The sequence below is a fragment of the Oryzias latipes genome, chromosome 4, assembly GCF_002234675.1.
Source record: "Oryzias latipes chromosome 4, ASM223467v1".
In the NCBI taxonomy this organism is placed as follows: domain Eukaryota; kingdom Metazoa; phylum Chordata; class Actinopteri; order Beloniformes; family Adrianichthyidae; genus Oryzias; species Oryzias latipes.
This window is the reverse complement of record NC_019862.2, coordinates 8,928,020-8,946,896: the sequence shown is the minus strand read 5'-3', so window position 1 is coordinate 8,946,896 and position 18,877 is coordinate 8,928,020. Positions and strand designations below refer to the sequence as shown.

The 18,877-nt window shown below is 37.6% G+C and overlaps 1 protein-coding gene across 3 annotated transcripts in view; it reads right to left on the bottom strand.

Moving 5' to 3' along the window:
* pex5l (peroxisomal biogenesis factor 5 like) overlaps positions 1-18,877 on the bottom strand; it is a 94,726-nt gene that overhangs the window by 39,933 nt on the left and 35,916 nt on the right. For 2 of the 3 annotated variants that reach the window (XM_023954138.1, XM_023954139.1), the window contains exons 2-3: positions 16,720-16,824; positions 6,084-6,195 (exon numbers count right to left, since the gene is read on the bottom strand). In XM_023954138.1, the coding sequence (XP_023809906.1) occupies positions 6,084-6,195; positions 16,720-16,824 (217 nt within the window). The remainder of the gene's footprint in view (positions 1-6,083; positions 6,196-16,719; positions 16,825-18,877) is intronic. The other variant, XM_023954140.1, reaches the window with a different exon arrangement.

Below are 18,877 nucleotides of genomic sequence, written 5' to 3'. Positions count from 1 at the left end.
AATTTGGATTCTATTCAGTCAACAACATTTTTTTAGTCACAACAATGTCTTTCAAATCACGAAACTGGTGAAGACAACAAAATTCAGAAGCTTGTAGCAGTGAGGTAGGTGCTACAATTGGCGGGCCACAAGCTCCTTGCTTCGCTCTATACCGATGCATCCATTTGCAGACAATCTCAATCAAAACTGAACGGCTGCATAGTCCAATATTAGTCGCCAATTTTGTTGCACTGCTAATGGGGTATAAGGGGCTTTCAGCTAGCAGGAGAGAGTGTACACAAAGAGATGATGGGAAATGGTGGCAGGCTTGCTCCATACCAATGATCCCGCCCACAACTCTGAGGCAGATTTCAGATTTTTTGGCTAAAAAAAGACATGATCATAATTAAACGACCATTGTGAATGTTTTTACAATAGATCAAAATATGATTGGATCTGTGTCTTTGGTTAGATTTCAATTCGTTTTTAAATTGCTGCTTTGGTTTCTGGACAGGTTGGTTGTACTTTTAATTATTAAATATATTGGATCTACTTTCTTTGAGTATCTTCTGGCTCCTACGTTTCGTCCTGTCTGTCTAGCCTTAACATTTAGAAGATGTCTTGTTACTCACATTCTAGACAGTACATTCTATTAGAAATGAAATAAGGAGTAAGTGAGGACCAGACAGTACTGAAAACTCAAAGACATACACTTCAAATTCCTAAATCAGTATGCTAGAATGCTTCAGATTAAAAGCAGAGAGCGCCACATGCTTTTAAGCAACATTGTGGTTTTGCTCCACATCATATGCACCAATAGAAACTACCTTCTGAGGAATTCTTCAACAGGGTCATCTTTAAGATTTCATGATTGTGGTCTGTAATATTTGTTTTAGGAATGTCCTTCATTTATTTATTATTTTTTGACAACATGTACTATTTTTGTTCCCCTGGGCAGACTTTTTTTAAGGAGAGGCTTTTGAAAATCAGCTGTACCCAGACTTTTACTTGTCGATACACAGGAGATGCCTAATTTGTGTTAAACAATTATTCATCAAGGACCCATAATGTAATGCAATGAAGTGATAAAGTAAATGTTTTACTTTTCAGATTAAAAATTAAGACATATTTTTGGCAATTACAGCAAGTGACTGATAAATGTTGCTCTTCATAGTAAACTGTGGTTCACTCTTCTACCATAAACGCGAGACTCTGTGCTGAACTGACAAATATTTGAGCCTTAAAAGCTTTGAGGATATATGGATGAGTGAGTCAATGCATCAGAGATGCTTACAAGTCCATCCATCCTGTGCAAGTCTTTGCATTCAATTACAAGTCGAATCCAACGTTTCTGACAAATCAAAGTCAAGTCTCAAATTATTACACTTATAGCTAAAAAAAAAAATGTTACTGTCACATATTCTTATGAAAATACTATTAAACAACTTGTGGGAACACATTGACAGTTGGTTGCATTTTTAATCCTTTTTTATTTTTTTTAACTTCTCCTGTCCAACAGCTGGGCAGGCAGATGAGAGCTGAAGGCCTCTTGTGTTGGACATATTTTACTTTAACAATAGGGGTTATTAATCTTCAGACAAAACAAAGGCATGACTGAATAAACCCCTTTTGTAATTGAGGCCAAACTTTATTCATTTCAACCATGTTTGAAAATCTTTGGTGTTGGACTGGACGGAAAAGGAAAGAAGGGAAGAAGAGAGAGGGACGTTAGAGAGGGGGGGGGGGGGGGGGGGGCTAAGAGGGTGATAATAGGAGGGGGTGGGGGATAAGACCATGAAGCAGCATAAAGCAACAAGTTTACTGGTTGTTATCATTACGGTAAGGTTCAAATGTAGTACAAAAAGGGCGGGGCCTGTCCTCACACACACTCAAATGTTATCAACACACCTGCTAGCTGCAAAAATGTCCACCAAGCCCCTGTTTTATGGAATAAGCTCCCAGCTCATGTAAGAGGCCGATTCAGTTTCTACATTCAAAGTTAGACTGAAAACATTCCTCTTTGGACAGGCTTATTATCAGACTAGCTTGTATTCAGAGATTATTTAACTTAATGTTAATGTGTTTAAATTAAACTTAATAACAATAACTATTTGTTTTAAAAGGCTGCTAGAAGTTGAAGCTGGGGTAACTATGGTGCACTGGGGTTCTGTCCTCTTTTCTCATCTACTTCTACCCTTCCTCTCTTCTCTATTCTTGATCATCATTTATCATTTAGTTTTCCATGCCTCTGTTTGGTGTAGTCTGCGTTGCACCTTGGAGGGAGGAGCTACTTGGCAGTGGTCCCCCTCCGATGGTGGCTGTATGGAATAGGCCCCCTCCCTCAGTTTTATTTGCACATTAGACATGTAGGGCCCTTGGTAAGGGGGTTGCTTGGACATCACTGCCAGCAAGCAGCAGATGTCCTTTAGCGCCCTACCTGCCAATTTTAACTGCACCGTAGACATTTAGGGCCCCTTGGTGGGGAGGGTGATGGGACATCACTGTGAGTAATCAGGAGATGTCCTCTCACTGCACCCCCTTAGTACACACACCCTTCACTCCTCAAAATATGCATTCCAACATAAACAAACCCACACATGCACACACACGCCCTCACACACGCATTTCACAAGGTGGGACCTTGGACCATCTGTCCCTTACCCCATCCCTGGTAGGGGGTACTGGGCCCTTGGCAACGGCGGCCGTGTTCCCTGGGTGCTGTCTTCCTGGGCCCGGCGGCCCTCTCTCCACGCAGGGAGAGGGATCCCTGAGCTCTCTGGCAAGTCCAAGAACCGGGGATAACATCCCAACTGGGCTGGGGGGTGTCCGAGTCCCTGTGGTATGGGTTCTGGTCCTTGCCCCTGAGCTCTGGGCCTCGCCGAATTTCCAACTGTGGGCGAACCTGGTCGGGCCATGTTTACAACACCTCTTGTGGACCCCCTCTTCTCCTGGGTGCCCTCCTCCTGGGCGGGGGCGGATGGCCCCTGCTTTGCTCCTTCCTGAACTAACCATGGGCAGGATGGGTGGCTGCCTGGAGCGCGGGGCGGGTCTCCCTTGGGGGGTCCTGGCTCGTACCTGGGGTTGGGGCGGGGGGATGCCCAGAACTCCTGGGTAGTGATGAGGTTCTCCTCTGGGGCTGTTGGCACTCTTCTGGGGCGGGGCCCTGCGTTGGGCCCTCCTTGCACAGTGGGGGGGCCCCCTCCGTGCCTGGCTGGGTGGGTAGGCGGGCTGGGAAGGATCTGGTTCCCCTTATGAATACAGGGTTCACTTCGGCAGCATGCATGTATCTCCACCCCCACGTGCACACTGCTCCCTCTCTGTTTCATCCCTCCTTCTAACCCACAGTGTATCAATGGACAGATATATTCTGCTCATCTTCGTGTCACCTTTGGATGTAAAATTTGTCTTTTCAGCAGATCTGGTATAATTATACACAGCTTAAAATAATAACTTATTCAAATCAGCGCTTGTATCCTCCACTTTCTCCTACTCTCTTCCTTTTATCCCCCCCCCCCATATTCTTCCCCTCTCCCTCCCCACACACACTAAATGAAACAAATAAATAAAAAACAAATAAAAACAAAAAGGGGTTTATACAAATTTACACTCTGGCTATCCGAACATATACTGTATAACCTCTTTTTGTAATAGTAAAACCTATCCAACACAAAAGGCCTTCAGCTCTAATCTGTTTGCTCAGTTGTTGGACAGAACAAGTTAAAAAAAAAAAGAAAAAGGAAAAAAAAAAGATAATAAAAAAAAGGATTAGCAGGAGCATGTTAAAAATTGTAGCAGAACAAAACTGATTGTATGATTTTGGCTTCTTGAGCCAGTCGGATTCAGTCTAGTTCCCTTATGCAATCAAGGGTTCTAGTTATTGAATGTCATCATAAACCACAAAATTCTAGATGTAAACTGTTATAATCCAAATAAACTATAGGGGGACTTTCAACCATGCTAAAACAATGACAAAACAGCTGCATGTGGAGTCTCAGTCCCATGACTCAGACAAGCAGCCTTAGAGAGGATCCAACTATCCAGCTTTTAGGGAGGAATTCAGACGTTCTTTTCACCAAGGGAAAAATATTGCTTCAGTTAAATGTTTCTACAGTTTCTAAACACTGAATCAGAATTTTTAGGATTTTTTTTTGGAGTGTGAACAGAGAAAACAGCTCATTTTCATCCAAATATTAAGCAAGAACAAAACATTTTGTAAAAACATTTTCCATTTAACTTATTTTTATGAGAAGTTGTGTTCAGGCAGTGTCTGTGCTGACAGACACTGTCAGCACAGGCAGCAGGGGTTTCCCCCGTTATTTCGCTCTTATTCATGATTCAGCCCAGTGGGTGGGAAGTTCACAGAAGACACATGTTGACTGCAGTTAGGTTCTGCCAAGTGTTATGAAAATGACGGTGAAGCTCATTGATCAGGTCTCCATCCATGTGGAAAGAAAGATGGCATTTGGCATCTGTTGAAGTAAGTTTAGCTCATTTATTTTGCAAAGTTAAAAAGGTTGTTGTGAACGTGGGCTGTATACAAATGCACATTTTAAAAGGCAAGTTTGAAACAAATTATTAGTTTGGCCTCTTCATTTTTCATCTCCTGAGGATATGTAGATGAAATTCAAATGAAGAATAACATCAGCTCCATATGCAGTTTATTTTATTTCCCAATTGATTAAAGTTTCTGCTCTTAGATCTCTTTAACTACTCAAAAGGAACAAGACTGAAAACATTGTCTTGTATAATTTTAACCCTGTGACATCGATCAAACTGCCTCTGCTCTAAATCTAACTTAATCTTGCTTATTTGAAAGCAAAACATAAGCAATTTTTTTCCATATTTGCATTTTTTATCCATATTAAAAAAAAAATCAGGCATCAATGGGTTTGTTTTCAGTAGGATGTAGTTTAAAAATCATCTATTCGTCTGTCCTCCAAACTCACTGAATCCCTTTAAGGTTCATGGGGCTGCTGGAGCCTGTCCTTGCTACTATTTGAGGTGGAGTACACCCTACACAGGTCGCCAGTTCTATGGTCTTCCATTTGTGCCAAAAATCTTTTTATGTCCACTGTCTGTCTTTGGTTCATTGTTTCTGTCTATGGTCCACTGTCCAATGTCTACTGAACAAGTTTATTGAACATTGTTCATGTTTATATACGACTAAGAAATATCTCAAGCATGTCCATGCTACCTTTGATGATTGCTTTGTGATGTTTGTGCTTGTTTTCCATATAAAACTTTGTACTTGTGGTTTGATCTTCTCATTTCCGTACGTCATTAGGTGTTGTCGACAGAAAAGTCCTTGGTAACCGTTGCCAGGGTTGTTTCCCTATGTCATCAGAGAACTCTTTAGTATGGTTGTAGGTGGTTTTCTGTACTTTGTCATTAGAGATCTTCTGTGGGACAGTTCTTTTCTTTGTCAAGCCTGGTGCTGACTGCGCTCAAAACTGTATCAAAGTTTGCTGCCACAGAACATGGAAAATATAATTTTTGTTGAAGTTGAAGTTTTAAAAGTTTTTTGAAGAACAGCTTTAAAAAATCTGGTAATAGCATTATGTAAAAGTCTTCTAAAATATTTCATCATCATCAATTACATTGTAACAATACTGACATCACCAAGGACCCAAAGGGTAAGAAAGAGAAAAAACTCTCCCTTTTCTTTACAGGTTGGAAGTAGAAAATAAGAAATTGTTTAAAAAGTTTAACTGTGTTCATTAGGATGATTTAATGAAGACAGAAGACATAAACAGTAGATAATGAACCAAAGACATAGATCGTTGAGACAAAAACATACTTTTGGCATAAATGGAATCCCATACAAGTCTTTCCACATAGCCACACACTCACATTCACACCCAAGAACAATATAGATTCACCTGTTGACCTAAGCTGCATGTTTTTGGTCTGTGGGAGATGTTAAGAAAGGTCCCAGCCAAGATTTGAACCAAGGCCTTCTCACCATGAAGCCAGAGTGTTAACCACTGCACCACTTTGCAGCCCAAAATGGGCTTTTCCTCAATTAATTTACAACAAATACTCAACAGCCAATTAAAAGGTGTAAAAAAATATTCTCAAGTTTAAGCTGCAGGTCAGAAACATACCAGCTGTGTTGGACGTCACTGGTCGGGAAACTCCATCACATTTGGTCTCACAGAGGAAATCATCTATGGAAGGGCTGAGAAGTGGCCGGCTCTCTTGTTGCTCACTCACCAGCTGAAAGGACAAACGGAGCAGACAAGCTTAGATATAGAATTGCCCATCACCTTATTTCTATTCTATTTCTATTCTATTTGAGTTTTCTTTTTTTAATGCATTTAGTGGGTTAAAAAAAAACAATATTCAAGCGAAATCTATTTTTCTCATTTGACCATAATTTTATTTTAAAGTTGGAGGTGTGCAGGTAGATGTTGCGCTTATACACACTCAATTCATTTTTTGTTTTTTCACTATTGTTAGAAAATATTCAAGCTTAAAACAATCATATCTACTCAATGGATGTCACCATATTTTAATCAGCTATTAGTTGTCATTTATTACTCCAATTGCCAAAAATTTGAGTTTTTGTTTTTGCAAGTGTGGGATCCTTTAGCAGACATCCACATGGAGCTGCAGAACAGTTCACCTCGGGTAAATTATTAGCACGCTGTAGCTTCTGTAGTCATGTTGCAGCTGGAAACAATTTGTCAGGTAATGCTTCATAATTTGGAGGTAAAACAAGTTTTGTCTCATGAATGAAGGTAAGCCTCCACCACAACTGGCAGCCTGTGTAGAGTCTGAGGATATGAAAATGGTTGGGAGGAAACATGACATTTGCTGGTGTCACTCTTCAGGCTGTGCTCGCAAGCAGAATTTTAATGAAGGTGCAAAAGTTTAATTACGTAGCATGAAATGGACTGTACACAACCTGCCATATGGTTGATGGAAAGTGCTGAATGGGTTTTGGCCACATAAATATGCTGATTAGCAGTGGCAGGTGTTCATTACATATGCTTTCTCTCTATTTATCTGTCTGTCTGCTGCATACGTTATAAAACAACCCTGTAGGTATTCATTTAGCCAAAAACACTGAAGATGTTAAATGTGGGAAATAAAAGCAGAAAAAGGAAATAAAAGCAAAGCAAAGCTTCCGCTGTAGCAAAATGAAACAAATTCAGTTGCCATTTTTCTGCGTTACGGACATTAAGAACAAAACAGGATTAATAAGCAGTGACTGGTCCAAGTTGGTGTGAGTCAATGCTTCTATGGCAACAACTGTCGCCAATCAGGAGTGAGCTGGTTTGAAGTCCACACCCCTTCCATTGAAAGTGGGCTCGGGAAAATCTGTCATTCAAACATTTTGAATGTTTACGGTGAGGGCCAGCAGGCACCACATGCTTTTACTGAGGCATCTGATTGGCCGGTTTATAGCTTCGATAGCTCGCAATAAAGAAAAAAAGAAAAAAACTACGATTAGCAAGAACATGTTAAAAAAAAGGTATCGGAGCAAAGATGGATATTCTAACAAAAAGAATGACTGTGTAATAGCTTTTTACCTCTCAGTAGAGGTCTATGGAATTTAGGCTTCTTGGACCCAGCAGGTACTTCCCATTGACTGTAAAGACGATGGACGAATTGAGGTGTGACGTTACCCATAGGAAATGCCTTACCTCCAGCTCTCACGAAATGAGGCAACATCCTACCGCCATTTTGAAACCAATCGACAGTAATTGGTCCGAGTTGTTTTGAGTCATCGTATGGTAATGGCGACAGTACTTGCCATAGATCAGGAAGCAATGGTGCTTCCTATTTGAAACGTGAGGGGGGATGACTCACTTAGTCCAGTTCTCTTATACATCAATGGTTTGTAGTGTACTTTGCTGCGTCCTTGTTTGCCAATTTACCTGGGATTTTTTTTTGTTAATTTTGTCTTTTGACAATTTTAACACTGAGAAATGTCATTTCCAAATTCTTGGTTAGAGTTAAGATACGCTAAAATATCAAGAATGGATATGTTTAGGTTTGTGCTGCACAATTATCCATGCTTGATGTGATAATCATTTTAATTTGGGGGCTTTAAGGAGGCTGTCACATGTGAATGTGACAAGAATCTATAAGTGTTGGTTGGGGCTATAGCATTAAGGCCCGTACACACCGGGACGAATATTCGCCAGGCGTTATTCGCCAGCGTTTTTCGCCACGTTTTTTGTGTTCACACCCAGGCGATTTTCGCTGACGATGAGTGGAGTGAACATGCAATTTCATTCCCTGACATTAGATGGCGCTTAATGTAAAACAGAAATACTCCTGTACACAAGGTGGCGCTGCGCAACTTTACGCTTCTTAAAGTCGCTTTTCACTCAGAAGAAGAGAGCAAGTATTTACACGCTTGTCAGAATCAAACAAAGAAAACATGAATATTTCAAGCACCAGTAGCTCCAACTGGTACTTGGTTCGGGGATGTTTTAGAATGTCCGTCATTATTGCTTCGCGGCTGTGTAGACGCTACTTGGCGTCTATCTTCTTCGCTGGTATGTGTGCTCAGCAAGGCAGTTTTGTGTTTGAGCGCCCCCAAGTTGTGTTTTACTGTAACTTCAGAAGCTCCAGACACGTGAGCAAAAGCGCCGTTCTCATTGGTCGAGTAGATTTCGACGCGACGCGTCGAAAAAAAAAAACGAACCCGAGGCGTTTTTTTTTTTTGACGCTTTAACGCGTGGCGTTTTTTCGCGTCGGTGTGCACACTCTCGTTGGTGCCCTTTGTTTAGTCACGAGGCGTTAAACGTCGGCGAAAATCGCCGGCGAAATTCGTCCCGGTGTGAACAGGCCTTCAGACTAGAAAGCTTTAAAGACCCACTCTGATCATCCTTTGAACCATTTCCAAAGTGTTCCCAGTGGTCTTTTAAATATATTTATGCCGTCTGTAGCCAAAACAAACAAACAAACAACAAAAAACAGCTGTTTTCTAGGACATAGTTTCTGCAGAGCGGCAGTAGTTCATTAGAAATTTGCTTTTGAGTTGTGGACAGGACTGTTGACAAGGGGTAACCCCATTCTCTTTCCATCCTTGGTGCTTTCAATCTGCCCCATTACTTTACAGCCCCTTACATCCCCAACCTAACATTACCCGTGCAGCAAAAATGGCGAGCAATATTAGAGCTATCCACCCATACAGTTTTGAGTTATATGAGTCGTCAGAAAATGAAAACAAAGCAATTTATGCATATAGTCGTCCACTATGAATGCATCAGCATGGAGCAACATATTTTCTACATTACAGATACAATCTTTTTCCAAATTCTTTTTTTTCATCTACTCCTGAGAATAAAGAATAAAGAATACTCAGACATGCAATTTTGAGCTTCAATTTCTCAATATATGTTCTCCATCATCAGAAAACTGCCACAAAAACATGTTAAAAACACCAAAAACGCCATTTTCATAGGAATGGGTCATTAAAGGAGATGATGCACACAATGTCATGTACTTTCTTAACAAGATAAAACATAAATTAAATTGGTTTCAATTTCTAAATATACTCTTTAATGAAGGATTTGAAGGACTTTGTCTCGTTGGCTTACACAAAAAGTTAAAAGGAATGGATGTGTCCCTTTCATTTCTCAAAAGAATAATATAAATTCAGACTTGCCAGGGGTTAGACACCACCAGTGCTCACCCACTTGGAAAATAATCCATAATATTCTATTGAAAACTAAGGCAAAAATGATAGGTAAAAGCAGGATATTTGCAGCAATAAATAAAAAGTCCTGAAAATATATAATTTGATTGAAAACTTGCAAATGCAATCTTATGAAATTGATATTTTAAACCAAGAATGTAAGGCTGTAGGTCCTATTGGCTGTCCAAAGTCCAGACCTGTAAAGAAAACCGAATCTGAGCTGCAACATCACAAAGTAGAATTTACTTCTATACTGTCAATGTTCTAATTTACAGGCTTTATTCATTTCATAAAACAGCAAGATTTATTTAACACTCCATGCATAAATATTTCTATGTGATAATTATTGCTTCCCAGCAAATATCCCAAAGAGATATTGGCATGTCAGAAGGGAACAATAAGAACCAAGCATTAATTAAACTTTTAGAGTTTTTTTGCAGAACACTATTTAAAAAGTTCCCCACTTGGTTTTGTTTGACAGATTGTTTTGTGCTGCAAGAAGGCTGAACCAGCAGAACAACCAGAGAACTTTTTTGTTTTTTTCTTCTCACTGTTCTGATGTCAGAACAATGATGGGGTTCAAAGGAGGTCTCACGGTGTAAAGAAACCTGGTTTCACCTCTAGCAGCTGCCTTTTCCTTCCTTTTGCTGAGTTCTACCAATTATAGGAAGGGAGCGCATGTAGATGGACTGATGAGCCAGACTTGAGTCATTTACAGCATCTGCTGGCTCAGGCTGGTTTTAGGTGCAGATCAAGAAAGTGCTGAGACAGTTGTAGCAGAGAGTGATGTCAGAGAGGCATCTTTACAAAATCTGAATAGCAAGCAGCTGTTTTTAATGAGTACTAGAGTCATGTCAAAAGTCTTAATTGGTAAAATATTTCTCAGTCAACTAAAGCAGAACCGGAAAATAGACCAACTAAAATAAAGATTAAGAAATTGACCATTGCTAAAGTAAGGTAATCATGTGGATACATGGCGATTACTGAGTAACTCATTACAAAATTAAAGAAACACATTTTTAATTTTAACTAAGTAGTGTAGGGTAGTGATCCCAAACCCCAGGCTGTTGGCCGATAATGGTGTCTGTTTAACAGTTGGTAATGGGCTTCCAAAGAACAAAAAACATATCCAACTTTTTGTCTGTTTCAAACTGATTCTGAAGGAAGTTTTATTTTTGTTAAATGAATGGTTTCTCTCCACCACATCTGACTTATTCTTGATGCATGTCAAGTTGCTCGTTCACGTGTCAAAAATTCATCCACCACTTTCTTAAAGCGGCAGCGCCAATCACTAAGTCAAAACTTCCAAGCTAGCAAATTAAACAAAAACCAATTTTGGAAATTTTCTTTTTACAAAGAGCAGTACAAATAGAAAGCTGGATTTAAGAAAAAACAGGAATCTTTACTCAAAAATATAGATTTATTGTGACGGTTGTTCCCACACACCATAATGCATTGAAAATCACTAACTGGCTGCATCCTACAAGGTTGCTGCTAATAAAGTTTTTCAGTGGATTTACATCTATTACACTTCAAAAATACCAGTTTTAGCAACTGTTTTGGTTGTTGAAGTTTTTTTTTGGTCGCACTTAAAAAGTCAGACGAGGGTGAACCTGGCGTCTGATTTTTTTTCTTTTTTAGCTTCCACTTTGACTGTTATGGGTTGCGGGAAAATCACATTTAATGATTCCTATACAAAATCGAATGTTTTAAAATCTGATGATTGACAGAAGATGAAGACAAATGTTACCCTCAAAAGGAAAACTGAAGGCTAAAAAAAAGAAAAAAATATCCATCTATCTCTCTCTCTCTCTCTCTATCCGCCCATCCATCTCTCTCTTTCTGTCTCTCTTTATATCTATCTATCTCTATATCTCTCTCTATAGATATAGATATATTGCCGATGCCCATTTAAGCCCAGTACAGGTTGGCCTATGAAAATAGTGTCTGACATTAAATTGTTCTGTGGCCTGAAAAAGGTCGTGGACCACTGATGTAGGGTATTACTTATACATTTTTAGGAACTCACACTTTACAGACTAACCACTCCAGCTGTAAGTGTTCAAATCAGCAGGCATTAGTATTTGAAAAATTTATCACAAAAATCAAGTTCTGCTCAATGTTTTTTTGACCTAACTTACTGGACTGCATTTCCTGTTGGGCTTCATAAACCCAAAAACTTAAACTACATTTTTGTTGTTTCCCCAATAAGTTTTTTACAATTCACTCATTTACTGTAATTCAATTAAGACTATTTGTGTGGCACCAATTTATATCTGAATCTGTTACAAAGCGCTACACAAAGTGCTGAAATTAACAGAGATTTATCTATTATGATTAATCCAATTCAATCCAAAAACTTCAAATTAGGCCAGATTATTTCAATCTAATGGCCTACATAAATCCCCAGCAGATTACATCTAAGGATTTTCAGTGTAGTACCCATGCTTAGCAAACAAAAGGTGACTTTTATTTTGTAGTATTTTCCGAGACACACAGGCTTCAGTTTCTATAGTATACATAGTATATATATATATATATATCTTAATTACAGACTAAACTGACTAAATCTGAGGGCTGGTCTCTCAGTTGTGTGCTTCCTGTGCTTTCCTTTAAGGGGAAGGGTAAGGGAATTACGATTAAAATAACAAATTACATTTCCGGTGGGTCTGTTTTCTGTCGTTGTTTTTTTTTTACCTAGATAATGTAGGTATGTCTAAAATTCTTTTCTCTGACCCTTTTGAGTTCAATTCTTTTAATCAGAATGTTTGTTTTAACTCTATTTCACCAATCATATTGTATTTGATGCATGCATTAATGAGACCTCAATCTCATTAGCTTGTTCCAAACTTTGCCCATTACTATTTCACTTGGGGCAGTAAACAGGCTTTTTTTCTGCTCATTTCAAAACTTTTGCTTCCGTCAAATCTTAAAAAAAACTTTTGGCTGGAAAGGTTTTGCTGATTTTCAAAACTTTATGTTACGTATAACTAATCTATTGTTGTTGTTTTTTAATGATGACTCCCTGTATTTAAAAAGCAAAATTTATAGCTAATGAATTATTTATATCAAAGATCCACCATGTTAAGAGTTTGTGGTTTAAATTTGAAACAGTGGATTAATAAGGTGCTATTTTTTTTCTGAATGCTTGTGTTAATATTTATGCATCTAGTATCATAATTGATACTATCTATATCTTATTACATAAATAATATTACAATATTTTTGTGTGTATTTCATCAAAAGGTTTAAGAAACAACATATTTCCCAATAATTTGAATTTTCTATTAATTCTTTGATATGGATGGCTTTACAGGGTTGGATTATATTTAAATTGAACTATTTTTGTTCTAAAATGATCAAATTAGTCGGGAAAACTCCTGTTTTAATAAAGTTAATATTATATAAATGATTGGTCGATTTTTAGGAGATAGTTTAAGTATAAATCCTTAAATGACAAAAAAATTTGATTCTGCAGTCATAAAAAGCATTTTTTTTCCAATTACTGCATCGCTTGCTGCTGTTTACAAACTTCCTCTTGAATGACTTGGTCATCTGATGCCAATAGTTTTTCAGAAAAACCCACCCAGCTGAGAGTCTCCTTAAAATGTAAATGAAATTCACGAATGGAGAAACTCAGAGAAAGGAGTGGATGATGAGCTGAAAGAATATCTGTCACAGAATGACACCTTGTGTGATGCTTTCAAAGCTTTCACTGCATTTGCCAGCAACAGTCAGACCAACATCCGCTTTGCTTGACCCAGTAGATTACCTTTGATTGTTCCTTTCTGGGCATGAGGGATGTTCTGGGCCTGTAATCATTGGGTGTTGCAACCTGCCCATTCCAGGCGGAATAAGGTTTTTTGTGTCTTTATAAACGAGGAACTGCTGACAGTTTTGTGTCATATTGGCATTGAAAGCACATTTTCAGGAAAAATGCTCCAATTGTAAAAATAGGAAAATATTCTGATAAACTGCTGCAACACTGGCAATTAACATACACAAAACACATTTAGACAAGATAATACACCTCCTGACTTTATTATAACACTGTCTGAGGACTGTGACAGTTAACTCTTGTCCACCTCTCTGGGAGACAAATCCTGAGATTGAAGGAGTTTCTTTTGAAAAGTTAATTGAATCATAATACACATTACAATAAGCAGGAAAAAAATAACTTAATGAGCTGGAGAGATATGGGAAAAAAAGACATTTTTTTGTGTGTGCAAGAATGCACACTTTTTGCAGCACTTCTTCCTGCAAATCATTTCAGCATCTTGTTTACAAGTGCTTTAAGCAATAATCTTGATAATTATGTAATGGAAAACTTCCTCTAATTGTGCCGCTTGGGCTTGACTCTAAGAGATTTCTCAGAAGTTGCTGTCAGGGGAGCTGTGTACCAGTTAGGCTCCTTGTAGCCTTGGAGGAGTTGGGGATGAAGTGAGGATAGAGAAGGTGGAGTGAGTGGAAAAGAGGAGGATATGAGGGAAGGCTCACTAAAAAACAAATCAAAGCAGGTTTTAGGTAGAACATGGAGGCTAAATGGGTGGTATACCAAAATGAGTTGAATAGATTTTTATAAAAGTTTTAATTAAGTCTAAAGCTCACATTGCCTCAAATTTATTTTTTGTTAAAATACAGCTTTCATCGTTTTATTTTAGCTCAGTATTTTTTCTAATACAATTTATTTTAAGAATGAACAGCAGAAGCTTTTTTTTTTTGACATATGAATTACATGTTTTATATACAAAACCTAAAAAAGAAAAAAGTTTAGTTTTAATGCATCAGTGTTATGTTCTAAAGCAGGGAGGGCAATCATAAACATAGTAAACTGTTTCAGAATGTTTTTAGTTACAAGCTAAAATAGATGTCAATTTATATGATAACTGTGCGCAAAAGACTGTTGTCTCACAACATGAACTTAGATGTAGGGAATTTAAAGACTCTTTTTGACATTTCCTTTAATATTATACAAAAATGCAAACAGTCAATGAGCACAATGAAATAAGAGGAACTCATGATTAGTAAAAGGGACTGTACAAGTGAGATAGTTTATGAATCTCCTACAGGCAACTGTGGAAGACACTGTTCTGTCTGACAGACAACATAAAAGAAGAAAAAAAATATTTTTCCTTGAGTGGAAAGTTATTTTTTCCTGCCGGTCCTCATTTCCCTCCTGTTTTCCACTCAAAAAGCGTTGAAGTTGGTTTCGAGCTTTTTCTCCAGTCTCCAGCTTCTGTCTTTTTCCTCGTCACAAGACTGCATCTGCCTCTTATAAATCTAGTTTACGAAAGAAAGCAGATTATGAGGTTTTAGATGCTTTACATTCAAATGTTTGATGTTTGATAATTTAAACTTCCATTCTGATAATTTCAATTTATTTGTATGCTGCAGCATGTCATTGGTGAAATATTCTGACATTAACATATGAAAGGGATTTTAATTGTTACATATTTTTAATGTACAAATCCCAGAACTTGGTTTTGTAAAGGAATGGATCAGTAACCCATCTGGAGATTTTTATTTTATTTTTTTAGGTAGGGGCATCAGGCTCCAGTTAGACTTCATTGCTGAACTAGTTTGGATAAAATGAAGGCTTTGCTCCGTTTAGCAAATGAACATTTGTTTCCTATTAGTAATCCTGGATTTATTTATTGAGTGAAGTTACAAAAATGCAAAGGTTGCAATGCAATAGTTGTTCAATTTTTTATGATGTCAAAAAACAGTTCAATTTCCTTACTTGCATTTTCCCATACTGAGCATCAATAAAAAAATTAACTTGAGTAAAGAAATTAAAAATAATATTTCTTTATAATTTTAAACGTTTCTTCAAATGTATAATAATGTACATTATAGATAATTATTTTTTCTGTTCTACCTCTTGCTGACCTGCATTGTGGTAAGAAATTATTTTGGTGTTTTACAGATAATAATGGGAATAAATAAACAACATCTGTCTCAGAGAAAAGACAGGAACCAGTTCAATAAAGAGAGAGACTGAGAGACTGTCCTTGTTTTCTATTTCTATGACAGGGTGCTGTAAGTAAAAGGAATGAGGACAACAAACCATTACAAAAACATTATGCTTAACATAGATTTTCTTCCATGTAAACATCAGATTTTAGATCCTGGTTACCTTCCTGGCAATGAAGTAATTAACCAATTCTTATAAACTGTGCTTACTTTCTTTCTTTTAAAAACCTTTTGGTATGACTGTGCTGATGTTCAATAAAATACTGAGTCATTACTACTAATAAACATGTATTTTTTATAACCGGCTAATTAAACAAACAAAGCATGAAGCGTGCCACGAGTTATTAAGACACAGACAGGTATACAAGAGAGGTCACACACAGGAACACCAGCACACACAAACACACACACTGTGCAGAAGCAGTCAAGAACACAACAAGAAAGTTCCAGTTGGGTCGTACAGAGAGCACCAACTCCACCCAGCTCCATCACAAGCAAGAGAGCAGTAAAAAGCTCAGCTACAGCAATTACATAAAGAAATGACAACAGAATAAGCTCAGACAGTAGCGTAATGCCATGCTGAACATCATGGCATTTAGTAAACGGTTTGAATTAGCTGCTCATGAGGTGTAAAAAAAGTCAGCACTACGTTTTCTTGTACGGACAATGATGAAAGAATACACTAATAGGAACCCTCACAATAGTTTACGCAGCGGAAAATGTGTTGTAAGAACACTGAATTGTCAGTTTACATACATACATATAACACTTTTACATGTTTTTGAGAAACATGGTCAATATTAATACTATGTGTTATAGGTATCGGTAGTTCAGCAGAATATAGTCCCTGTTTAAAGAAAATTACTTTGCATATAATCGTCAACTAAATGATGTTAAATGTTAATTAAAGGTTTCATACCCCATAGAGCAGCTGGACATAGGGCATTAGTTGTTACTTAGTTAAGATACAAACAGCACAGGGCTCGAGTAATGAGTTAGTAGACAGCAGAGGTCAGCAAGCTTTGCCGATGTGTCAGTGAAACTAACACAAAGATCCACTTTGAGGTGTGAGGTGGTGAAGTTTGGGGATTTTCAGAAATGCATCTGCCCACCTTGGTAGTCACTGTGAGGAGGGGCTTCCCTTCTGATGATGCTTTACTGGGTATCTCCTTCAGGACCATGGCAACAGTCTTATCTGCAGCCCTAGAGTCTTTCCCCTACAACAGTAAAATCAACAACGACTTGTGTCAGGACAGTTTGACAACGTACAGCTTTCTGTCCCCGTCCAGGGGATTGTGAAGCACAGACTTCCATGTTATGAAGGGAAACTGACTAACAACAGAAACATCAACTGAAGACATTTCCACAAGACTATGGCAATGAGAAAAGGCTCACCACACAATGCAGACAGCAGATAGTGATGAGAATGGATTTAAACAGGAATACTTTAAGTTTTTGACCCAAAGAAAGCACCAAAGAATTAAAGAGATCACAGGGATAAAACGCTTTCCGTATTTTTTTTATTTAAAAATATTTATACTATTAATACATTTTTCACATTTTACATTGCAGATTCAATAGTTAAGACAACATAGTTAATCCTGCTGTTAAAATAAATGTCTTTCCATTTTTCTACAACCTGCCACATTTACACTGGTCTTTTTTTTTTATTTCCCAAAAGATGTGGCAAAAAAAATGTGACACTTTGACGTCTGGATTACTTGAGCCAGGACAGTTCTATATACAACCACTAGGTGGGTTGTTGCACCAACAGCCAAGCCACGATTTACAACCATGTAGCATGTTCTCACTATAAAGCAGACATTAACATAGAGTTTTAGCTTCAAACATGGCTTTTAGCTTCAGTAGCTAGATTGTAAAATGTATGACAACTGCATTGGTGTAACATTTTACAAACCTCATCAATCCATTTTATTATGGAGTGAATTTTGTGCCATTATTCCACGCTTTTCAGTGTAAAACTTTTAAAATTTTGTTAGCTTTAAAAATGATTTTGCACTTGAAGAAAAATGTGCAATAAAAACAATTCTCACTTGAAATAAATTCTCTGTCCTCTGAACTCAAAACGGAGCAGGGCACCACATTACAAATGTGCCACAAAAGCCAGCCAATCACAGACATGGACATGCAGGTTGATGCTGATTAGTCAGAAATTCAAACCTGATACGAGCTTACTGGAAGAATTTCTGACCAATCAACATCAACCTTCATGTCCATGTTTGTGAAATGGACAGGATTCGAAAATTGATTTGATTGTATATATTTTTAAGTTTCAAGAATAAATTGTTTTGCTTCAACGTTGTTTTGAGTTTCAAGGGCGTTTTTCTGTTTCAAGTGCAAACAATTGTTTTGCTCTTAGAATAATGCAACAAAATTCCCTCCATACTTTAAGTTTGACCACAAAATTGCTCACAAATGGGAGTGCGTCTTTTGATTGACATGTTTCAGGTTTTCCACGTCTGAAATTGTCAGCTTGATAATAGCCTAAAAACACCCAGCAGCCATCAGGTTTTTTGTCCAATCTATCTGCCATTTAAAAAAAGGACAATATAGCTGTCATAATGGGCTACAAACTCCAGAAAACATTAGAATTAAAATTATTTGCAAAAGCCTGAATGATTGAGGTGCAAAAAATGGTTTACCTTGATACAGTTCTTAAAATACAGATAGTCGTTTAAGAGTTACAAGTTTATGAAAATCTCCTCTTTGCAGTCTATTTCAGAAAACATCCTGCCACCAAAGACCAACTTGAGAGAAAACTATAAACTACTTACTATTATTTGTCTTATGTTTTCAAAGGTTATTTCGGACAGTTTGGCACAATAACAATATTTTATTTGTATCCCACCTCTCCACTTTTTCTGAGCTAGTATGGGAAGCAAAATACCTGCAGTCAATGTCAAAGCTGTTTATATGCCAATCACTAGGAGCTTTAATAGTTTTTTAATGGTTTTGAGGGATATTTTATTATTTTTTTAAACTCCGAAGGTCCAACGCTCCAACAGTTATTTCTTTGGGTAGTTTTTTCCTTTGCTATTTGTCACATTTGTGGTTTCAGGACTAAGATTCCCCCCAAATATGAATTTTCTAACATTCTCAATTGAATTACTTGTTTCTTGCTATTCTTTTTGTACTTGTTACTGTGTGAACTGGACATGAATGTGTTTTCTTTAAAAAAAAAATGGTTGTAAAAAATAATAATTTATTCTTGACCAGGCTTATAAGAGAAACCTGCCACTCATTCAAAAA